General features: G+C 42.9%; 1 protein-coding gene across 2 annotated transcripts in view; it reads left to right on the top strand.

Moving 5' to 3' along the window:
* Nucleotides 1-3,130: 3,130 nt before the first annotated feature.
* Nucleotides 3,131-10,813, top strand: part of NUP58 (nucleoporin 58) — a 33,176-nt gene continuing 25,493 nt past the window's right edge. For both annotated transcript variants that reach the window (XM_054164530.1, XM_054164529.1), the window contains exons 1-4: nt 3,131-3,268; nt 7,289-7,428; nt 8,238-8,273; nt 9,892-10,044. In XM_054164530.1, the coding sequence (XP_054020505.1) occupies nt 3,153-3,268; nt 7,289-7,428; nt 8,238-8,273; nt 9,892-10,044 (445 nt within the window). In that variant the 5' untranslated portion in view covers nt 3,131-3,152. The remainder of the gene's footprint in view (nt 3,269-7,288; nt 7,429-8,237; nt 8,274-9,891; nt 10,045-10,813) is intronic.

Below are 10,813 nucleotides of genomic sequence, written 5' to 3'. Positions count from 1 at the left end.
ATGAAGATGTCAAACAGAACTGGACTTGGTATTGAACCCTGGGTCATTACTACCTTCTGACTACCAACTAGACTTTATGCCATGATCACCTCCTTATGGGCCCAGCCATTCAGGCAGGTTTCAATCTACCATACTGCTCATTCAGCCCATACCTTGACAGCTTTTCTGTGAGGATATTACAGGAGACAGTGTCAAAGGGCTTGCTGAAGTAAGAACTGGTAAAAATTTGTTGGAGAGATTATAATTTAGGCTGTACAAGAATTAAATAACAAGCTTCACAGTGCAATGACTCATCCATATCATATGCATGTGGGTGTCAGTGCACAAAAATCTTGCATGTGCTGCACATTAGTTAAGAGATGAGATAAAACTCATCTTAGAGGTTACAGAACAGGCTATATAAGTCTTGGTCTTTACATGATTGAATTAGGAGCAGTTCAGTATATTAATGGCTAGAGGAGGGGCAAGGACAACCTCCACTCCTTAGTGGACATGGAGGGGAATATTGTAACAAAAGATGAGGAAAAGGCAGAGCTACTTAATTCCTTCTTTGCCCCAATTTGTAATAGCAAGATAGGTTGTCTTCCGGAGAACTGGCCTCCTGAGCTGGCAGTTGGAGTCAGGGAGCAGTATAGCCCCCCATTTGATCCAGGAGGAAGCAGTTAGAGACCTGCTCAGCCACTTGGATCCCCACAAGTCCATGGGACCAGATGGGATCCATCCTAGGGTGCTGAGAGAGCTGACAGATGAGCTGGCCAAGCCACTCTCCATCATTTTTCAACAGTCCTGGCTCACTGGAGAGGTCCCAGGTGACTGGAAGCTGGCCAACGTGATGCCAATCCACAAGAAGGGCTGGAAGGAGAAATCAGGGCACCTGGAGGAGGAGCCAAGGGCCGGAAGGAGGAACCTGACCTCAGTGCCAGGCAAGATTATGGAGTGCAATCTTGAGTGCAATCACACAGCACTTACAGGATGGCCAAGGGATCAGGCCCAGTCAGCGTGGATTTAGGAAGGGCAGGTCCTGCCTGACCAACCTGATCTTCTATGATCAGGTGACCCACCTGGTGGATGTGGGGCAGGCTGTGGATGTAGTCTACCTGGACTTCAGCAAGGCCTTTGATACTGTCCCCCATAGTAATCTCCTGGCCGAGCTGTCAGCCCCTGGCTTGGACAGCAGCACTCTGTTCGGCGTTAGGAACTGTCTGGAGGGCCAAGCCCAGAGAGTGGTGGTGAATGGTGCCACATCCAGCTGGCAGGCAGGCACTAGTGGTGTCCCCCAGGGATCAGTGTTGGGCCCCATCCTGTTCAATATCTTTATTGATGGTCTGGATGAGGGGACTGAGTCCATCATCAGTAAATTTGCAGATGACACCAAGCTGGGGGCAGGTGTTGATCTGTTAGAGGGTAGAAGATCTCTGCAGAGGGACCTTGACAGGCTGGACAGATGGGCACAGTCCAAGGCCATGAAATTTAACATATCCAAGTGCTGGGTTCTACGCATTGGCCACAACAACCCCATGCAGAACTACAGGCTGGGGTCAGAGTGGCTGGAGAGCAGCCAGGCAGAAAGGGATCTGGGAGTACTGGTTCATAGTAGGCTGAACATGAGTCAGCAGTGTGCCCAGGCAGCCAAGAAGGCCAATGGCATCCTGGCCTGTATCAGGAACAGTGTGGCCAGCAGGAGCAGGGAGGTCATTCTGCCCCTGTACTCAGCACTGGTTAGGCCACACCTTGAGTCCTGTGTCCAGTTCTAGGCCCCTCAGTTTAGGAAAGATGTTGAGTTGCTGGAATGTGTCCAGAGAAGGGCAACAAAGCTGGGAAGGGGTTTGGAGCACAAGCCCTATGAGGAGAGGCTGAGGGAGCTGGGGTTGCTTAGCCTGCAGAAGAGGAAGCTCAGGAGACACCTTATTGCCATCTACAACTACCTGAAGGGAGGTTGTAGCCAGGTGGGGATTGGTCTCTTCTCTCAGGCAACCATCAACAGAACAAGAGGACACCGTCTCAAGCTGTGCCAGGGGAGGTTTAGGTTGGATGTTAGGAAGAAGTTCTTCACAGAAAGAGTGATTGCCCATTGGAATGTGCTGCCCAGGGAGGTGGTGGAGTCACCATCACTGGAGGTGTGTAAGAGGAGACTGGATGAGGCACTTGGCACCATGGTTTAGTTGATAAGATGGTGTTGGGTGATAGGTTGGACTTGATGATCTTGAAGGTCTCTTCCAACCTGATTAATTCTATTCTATTCTAGACGGTTTTTAAACAAAATTAATCTGTTTTACCAACACACAGACTTCATGATCTTGAACTTAAAAGTTTTTAAGTAATGATATTCATTATAACAAGTTATTAAAATCATACTACAAAGACATCACTGTTTCCTTGACAGTTCCCCTTTTCCTATTATGCCATTATGTCACTTTGTGGCTTGTTGAATCAGAAGAAGTTGTTGATAGATGACTATGGAAGTCATTCTGTAAATGCTGTTTAGCATTTCACAGGTTTGGGGCTTCCATTTTTGTAAGATACTCAAAGACAGCCATGTGCATGCAGTATATAAGTAAACAAGAACTAAACACACATTGCATCTAACTATATGACTGAAGCTCTTCCTTGTGTAAATGAAGTCACCAATAAATAATCTCAAAGATCTTTTCAGTCAATAATATCTGTTGGCCCTCCATAGTCTTCAGCCATCAGTGCACAGAGCAGCAGAACATAACAGGGTTTGCATTGTTTGGCATGCTTTGAGGTTGTATGGAGATGAGGTCAGGAAAGCCAAGACTCTCCTGTGCGCGGGCCCCTCCAGAATGGGACGTATTCGGCCGTTTGCACCAACTCTCTAGACCAAAACCGGCTGTCCGGGCGAGAAACCGCTGTCGCCGCACACCCCCCTGCCGCTTTAAGGGCCGGCAGGCGGCGCGGCGGCGGCGCTGTCCCGTGGTGCATTGCGGTGGGCGCGAGGACGGAGCGTGGCTGGCGTCCGCGCGGTTGCTGCCGCCGTTCCGTTCGAAGTTGGCGCCGGGCGCGATGCGCCTCTGAGGAGGCCGCAACCGTCGACCCCGAGGAAGCCGTAGCCGCCGCCTCCCTCCCCGGTCCCCGTCGCCGAGGCCCGCTGCCGTCAGTCCTGCTCTCCGGCTGTTTCTGCCGCTGCCGCCATGTCTGCGGGCTTCTCCTTCGGCGCCGGGACCTTGGGCTCCGCGGCCGCAGCCGCCGCTGGAGCGGGAGGAGGAGGCGGAGGCGGGGGCTTTTCATTCGGAGCCGCCACACCGAGGTAATGCTGCGTCCCTCACCCCTGCGTGGGTCAGCCATGCCCGCAGGCCCCCGCCCCCAGATTCTCGCGGCCTAGCCCGCCGCTGAGACCGGCGTAGTTCTGGCGGCCTGGACTGGGCCAGGGCGGCAGGGGCGGGACAGGCCCAGGCGGCAGGCCGGCGTGTGTGCGTGAGTGAGTGTTGGGTGAGGGAGTAAGCGTAGACCCCGAGCTGTGTATCTCGGTGTCTCTCCTGCTGCCCGGGGCTCTGACTCTTAGCCGAAAGAGCCTGTGGAGCGCAGATGAACCGACTTCACCATGTCTGCCATGGGGCGCAGGGGCTGGGGGTGCCTTATGCCCTTCCTGCCTCCGCTTCGCGGTCAGCCTCATAAAACAGAGGTAGGGATCGGTCTGTTTAGTAGATAATAACAAAGGGATGTGCTCTTCTAATTTAGTTTTATTTTGGTTTCGTCGGAGCAGCATCTCTCCGCAGTTCTCTCTAATGTTCTGAATGCAGAATCATAAAGCCTGTTTTAGGTTTCAGCAGGCAGCCTGAGTTTGTGTGTGTGACATGGAGCTTGTTAACGTCAGAGCCCAAGTGTTTAATGTTCAAATGTGAAATCGCCTTTTTTTTTTTTCTCCCTAGTGGGTTGTAGATATACTCTGATACAGACAACTTTGAGTTTGATGTATATATATTGGCGTAAAAGAACTTTGCTGTTCTTCGATGCACGTATGACATACAGCAGGCTCTCTGCTAAAGACATTCATAGTATTTAGGTCTCAGAATAATGGATAATCTTTGTTCTTGCTGGGGTATATTTTCCCTCAGTTTTCTTTCTTTGCACGCAAATGTACTAGAAGGGATTGTCTTTTCTGACTTGCTTTCTGTAATGTCTCCACTGAAGAAGGTTAGGGCTGTACTACTGGAGCTTTGTATTAATTTTTCTTTTGTTCCCTCCCAGATATGATCAGGCAGAATTTGCCACTGTGATGTAAACTGAATGGGCAGGGTGAGCTACTCAAGGGAACTTCACCTGAAGTGGGTAGATTTAAAAATACTTACCTGTTGTCAGGAATTAGCAGCATGAGTGGAACAGAGCATCTGGATCTGAAAGACTGTCTCTGGATTAAATGGGAATATGGGTTTTTAGACGCTCATATGAGAGGGAATTAATTTTCTGAGTCTCTTCTAATACTCTTTTCATTTTGTGATCATGGGAGACTGATACCTATGTGTTACCTGCACTTGGTGGTTTGTTTGGGTTTTGTTTTACCCACACTGCGAACTTTATATAGGGGTGGTAAATGCTGATGAAAAGCTGTTCAATGCAGATTTTCTGTCATTTAAAATGACCAAGTTTAAATAGTATTTTTTGTTTATTTGAAAACATTCTTAATATACTACATGAAACAAGGGAGATTATAAAACTATTCAAACTCTGTTCTTGAGTGTTTGGGGATTTTTTTCTGTTCTAGCTGGCTTTCTAATATCTTCAGTTAGTTTAACAGGTGCTAATTAATAGCTGTATGGTACTCTGTATTTTTATTCATGTATTTATTTTTACAAGGAGGGTGAGTATTCAGGGCTGTTGGTCGAGGAATATGACAGAGGCCTTTTTCTGATGGCTGATTGTTGAAAGAATTTTGAGTATCTCTATGGGATGATTTACTTGAGAATATTTCATGCCCTAAGGAGCAGTTCTTCTGAGCTAGGTCTAAAACAGTATTGCCAAGTGCTGGGAGAAAGGGGGTTTTATTTTGTAGTCCAAGCATAAGTATTACTGTTTGTTGTTACCAGATTATATTCTGGTAGCCAATGTGATGTGTCACCTGACCCAATTCCTGCATTACACCCATAGCTGTTTGGGTACTTAAACTGTTTCTTTTCTTTTGATTGATGTTCTCTATAGTGTGCCTTGGCCAGGTGCATTGCGTTGTTCTAGTTCTAAAATGTTAAAACTTCAGTGACCTGGGAACCCTCTTCCTTCCATCTGTGAGAAGCATGTAGTCCTGGCACATGCTTTTTACAGCTGGTTTGAACACTGCCACTGTTTTATTTCTACATTTTGATTTCTTACTGTTTTTCAAAAACAAAACAAACAAAACCCACCAAACCCCAAAACAAACCCCCCCAAAATCCCCAACATGCCTTATCATCTTATTTGGGGCTTTTGGCTTTTTGTCCTATAGTATAGAATAAACCAGGTTGGAAGAGACCTTCAAGATTGTGTCCAACCTATCAACTAATCCAACCCACCTAACCAACTAAACCATGGCACCAAGTGCCTCATCCAGTCTCCTCTTGAACACCTCCAATGATGGTGACTCCACCACCTCCCTGGGCAGCCCATTCCAATGGGCAGTCACTCTCTGTGTAGAACTTCTTCCTAACTTCCAGCCTAAATCTCCCCTGGCACAGCCTGAGACTGTGTCCTCTTGTTCTGGTGCTGGCTGCCTGGGAGAAGAGACCAACATCTGCCTGTCTACAACCTCCCTTAAGGTAGTTGTATGGAGTTGCATATTTTGTACCATGGCTTTCTTCTGCTGGAAAGGATGAGAAGCAGGTTTTTGACTACTGAGAACAGTAGTTGTATGTTTACAATCAGTTAGGTCATGGTAGCTTGGTATGATGAAATTTTGGAGTAAGGAAGGCTGAAATATTTTGGCTCTTGTGGAGCTGGACAGTTAGTGGGTCTGTGCCCTTCTAAACCACTTGGCTACTCTGCTTCCTGAATTACTACTTTAAGAATAACTCGCACCTAGATTTTGAACTTGCAACCAGCTTTTGCTGGACTTGCCATAATCAGTTGGTTTTTGGTGGTGGCTTTTTTTTAAGGATTTTAAGTATTTGCTTTTGTGTTTAATTTGTTATGCCTACAAGCTGCCTTCATACAAAAAGATTGCAGTGATAAGGGAGCAATGAGAGAATACTGAAAGCCTGAAATGTAAAATATTTCACAACAAGGGTTTCCCTGAAGTCTAAATTGAATTTTATTTCAGTGCTGCTGCTCTAGTTACACAAAATATTGTTTAAATTAGAGAAAATTTACCTAGTTTCTAAAGGCTCACAAATGGGAGAAGGAAGTTACTAAAAATAAATCCTTTATCTTCTCATCAACTCAAGACAGAATATTCTAAATTGTGAGCTCATCTGGCTGGTAATACCTGCAGTTTCATTGGTTAGAGAGAATCGTTGTATTCCCCTGTGTTTTATACAATAACTGAATGCACTCACTGCTAAATGTAAAGTTTCTGTTTGCTGTGAAGCTTCTAAAATGTTGTTACCTAAAATAAATAAAAAAGGCTTAATTCTGGTAATGAATGACTTCTGATTTTTTTTTTTTCCTTCTTTTATCCTTGCAATTTCTGAAAAAAAGCTATGGAAGCTTATTTCTTTAACTTTCTGGCAAGTATAGAGCCAGAAAAGAAAGTATGGTAGGTGTGAGTCATCTGTGGTTTGCACCTGTGGGGAAAGGTAGCATTTTAGTTAGAAAATTAATTCATGCATCAGTGCGTTTTGGTGGTAAGGTAAGGCAGAGTTGTGCTGTTTGTAGTTGCGTGACTCTCATTTTGGAATGAAATGAATTAACATTGAGATGTCTGGTCAGAGGTATCTTAACTGAGTTTTAAACCTGCTTTGAGAAGATGTTTGTGCAGGTTTGTTTTCATCTTTGTCCTATCTCTAGCCTTTGTTCTCCCATTTTGGTATTTCAGGGAGAATAGTTAGGCAGAAGTCATGAGATGATCTGATGGAGAAAAGTTCAAATTTCCTGCTGGTCTAGCAAGATGTATCAGTTCAGCAAGGAGTTGAGCAAATGTTGGAGTCAGGGTCAGGGGACTGATGTGACTTATGGAGCTGCAGAAGAGGAATACAAGCTTGGTGGCAGTGAGCTTGGACTCTGTTGTCCAGATGCATTGTGTGTGGTTTGGGAAAATGGATGAGCATGGGAAAGAAACTGATGGTTTTATTTTGAAAAGGAATTATTGCTAATAGCTTGGTTTTGGTTTGTGGTGTTTTTGTTTGTGTTGTTTTTGTAATAGCTCAACAGGAGGACTTAACTTTGGAACTCTGGGCTCTTCCACGGCTACAGCAACTACATCAGCTCCTTCGGTGGGCTTTGGGAGTGGACTTTTTGGATCAAAGCCAACTACTGGCTTCACACTAGGAAACACCAGTACAGGTAGAAATGATTCTTGAACAGCAAGTGTTCTGAGTGGATTTTTTTTATTTATTTCAGTCATCATGGAGACAAGCTTTATGAATTTTACTTTGGCTCCAATATTGCTAGACAAAGTGGTCTTTCTTGTACACTTGTATGACTAGATAAGGGAAGTTCTAAGAGCCAATGTACTGGAAATCAATTCAGTAGTGGACTGAAAGTCTGTATCCCTCTGGCTGCATTGGGATAATTTTCTTTCAGTTATCAATGACTCTTGGTCTTCTAATGAGATGATTTTTTTTTTTTTAATACAAAATGTTGTAGCACTGTGTTCAGAATCTCTTAAAATTACTAGTGGGGCAGAAACTCTAAACCAAAACATAGGATTTTACAAAGACTTCAGACTCTCTAGTCATCTTCATTATACTGTAAATCTGCTGTTATACATGCTAATTTTATGTACTACCATTTGGCTGAAAACCCCCCACTTGACAGAGTTACTGGTTTCCATATTATTGTTTACTGTAATTTGTTTGAAATTCCAAACAATTTGCTGTACTGCTATGTTACCATCAGCTTCACTGTTAGGTTTTTAAGAAGAAAAGTAAGTTATGCTTTGATGCATGCTGGTGGGGCTTACAAACTACTTCTATGTGAATAAAGTTTTGGTTTCAATATAGTACAGTGAAAACTTATGTATCAGTCTATATATTGTGTCAACGTTACTTTGTTTCCATGGTTTGTTTTATGTTTGTTGGGTTCTTTTTACCACAATAACTGCTCTTTGGTCTTCAATTACTGTTCTTACACTGTTTTCATTCTTAAAACAGGAACAGCAACAACAATTGCTACAGGACTGACACTAGGTAAGGAACTAGTTTGGATTTCAATATCAGGAAAACTTTCTTTATGAAAAGAGTGGTCAGGCAGTGGAATAGGTTGCACATGGAGGTGGTAGAGTCACCATCCCTGGAGGTGTTAAAGAAATGTGTGGACATGTTGCTTTTTGGGACGTGGATTGTGGTCGTGATGGTGTTAGATTGATGGTTGGACTTGATCTTAGAGGCCTTTTCCAACCAAAACAATTCTATAATTCTATTATATGGGGGGAAAAAAACGCAGAAAAATACTTCTTGTAAAGTTAGTGCTTATATGTGAGCTTTTCCCCCATTACTAATTGCAGTCTGCTTTGAAGGCCAGATGTTGAGGCTGCAAACCAGAGTAGAGCCCTGCAATTCTGGGTACTATTATTTGTTAAAGGATTCTTCCTTTCCTGTATAGCAGTGACAGCAATCACAGTGAAAAGTTAGGCTTTGTATTTATGTTCCTCTAATGAGTTACAAGTTTCATCCTTCAGTAGAAGGAAAGTCAAATATGTTGTCAAATAATTTTTCATACATAATTTCTTGCTCTGATGAACTTTGTGAACTTTGGTGATTGTCTCTTTTAGAAGTATAAAGAGGGTGGTAGTATTTTTCTTTGGTTTCTCTAATGCATCTTTAGTGACTCTTTCAGCTGTCATTAGGAATACAGGAATATGTGGGTAGTTGTGTTTTGTTGTTTTGTTTTGCTGTTTTGTTTAAGAAACAGCAACTGAAGTCTGAGGAGAAACTGAGCTTGAGTATCACAGGTGTTGCGTGTGAGGGTATTGCTACAAAACAGACTGCAGTCAAAGAACTTAGGAAGCCATACTGTGAATAAACAGGAAATAATATTGTTGGATAAAGGAGTAAATTAAATGGGCAGAAGGAAGAAGCAGCAGTTAACCCAGAACAGACTCTGATATGTAATCGTATGTGGCAGTCAGAACTATGAACATTCATCCTTTTCAATAACTCAGTGAAATTGTCATCTGAAACAGACTCACAGCGGTTACTGAGAATACCAAATATGCATTTCTTATGTGCACTATTGTGATATGTGTACTTAAATGCATGTTCCCCCCTTTGGAATATGGATTCTAGAATGTGAAATGTATACTTGCCTTGAAAACAGCAGGAAGTAGAATCTTTACTTTAGAAGTGTTCAGAAGCAAAATCTAAGGGATAAACTTCTCAATGTGCTTTTCTTGTTACTAATGGAAAGGACATGTGCATTCATTGTGGTGTGCATGTTCAGTTGAGAATTTTTAGTCTGTATTTTGGGCAGTAATATGTACAGCTCCATTTACCAATACTTGTTTCTTTTAGTAGATGCTCTTGCTGGGAAGACTTTTTAACAAATTTTTTATTATTACCTCTAGATAAAATTGCTAGTCAATGATTAAAGCTAATCATATCACTATGAATTCTGGAGCAAAAATGCCTGTGCAATTAATATAAACATTTTAAATTTCTCTGAAGGTACCATGGGGATATTTTTACTTGATGCTGTGGTGCTCATGGTGGTTAAATTTCAGAAGTAGTTTAGAAGAGAAGGTGACTTGAGTGTTCATTCCCAAACAGTATGTTTTAAGAGCAATAATTTGGTTTGGGTTTCTTTTAGGCACACCTGCCACTACATCAGCAGCTACCACAGGCTTTAGTTTAGGTTTCAACAAACCTGCAGGTTCAGCCACACCATTTGCTTTACCTGTCACTTCTACCTCAGCGGGTGGCCTGTCATTATCATCTGCTCTTACATCGACTCCCGCAGCAGGTAGGAAAATGTTTAAGATTTGGGGCTGGGTGGATGTTTGTTGTTGTTAATTTTATGGTAAAACAGTTTTACACTCTAGCTAGGGTTTACATAATTTGGTGGTACTTCTCATAAGGTTTATTGAACTTCAGTAGTTCTGCATTTGACTACCGTAATGCAGACAGATTTGTGAGCTGTAGACTGCATGATGTAGGCAGCACAGAATCTAAAATCATTGTAAATACAGCAAGAGCTTATTTGGCTCATTGTTTTTGTTATTGTTAATGCTGCAAGGTTGAAGGCTTCCTACTTGGCAACTAAAAAATGTCTACCTTTTGCAGATGGTCTGAAATGATTAACTAATGGTGGAAACAAGGATTTTCCAGTGTAGTCCTCATACTGGCACATACTTGCCATCGTTTAACTTGGCTAAACTGCATGATGTTAATTAAGACTGGTGTTCATTTTTCTTAACTTTAGGGGTCTGCATTTGAGCTTGGCTATCTATGCCCTCTGTGCCCTGACCTCCTATGGTTATGGTCTTTCTCTACTCAGCTCTTACCTATCCTTCCAACAACTATGATCTTAATTCTAGAAGAAGGCTCAAACTACCAAGGAAATATTCATTTCAGCAGCCTTGTGTAAAATATTTTAATGTTGAACATAAAATATTAAACTTTTACCATTTTAATATAAAAAGTAAGCAGCACTTGTTAGATCCATTATTCACTAAAATAATTTCTGTGCCAGATTCTACATTATCTGGTGTTCTGGGGAACTCTGTTTTATG

Source organism: Dryobates pubescens, chromosome 10 (genome assembly GCF_014839835.1).
Source record: "Dryobates pubescens isolate bDryPub1 chromosome 10, bDryPub1.pri, whole genome shotgun sequence".
Taxonomy (NCBI): Eukaryota; Metazoa; Chordata; class Aves; order Piciformes; family Picidae; genus Dryobates; species Dryobates pubescens.
The sequence above is the reverse complement of the archived record's forward strand: the minus strand, read 5'-3'. Positions and strand labels throughout refer to the sequence as shown.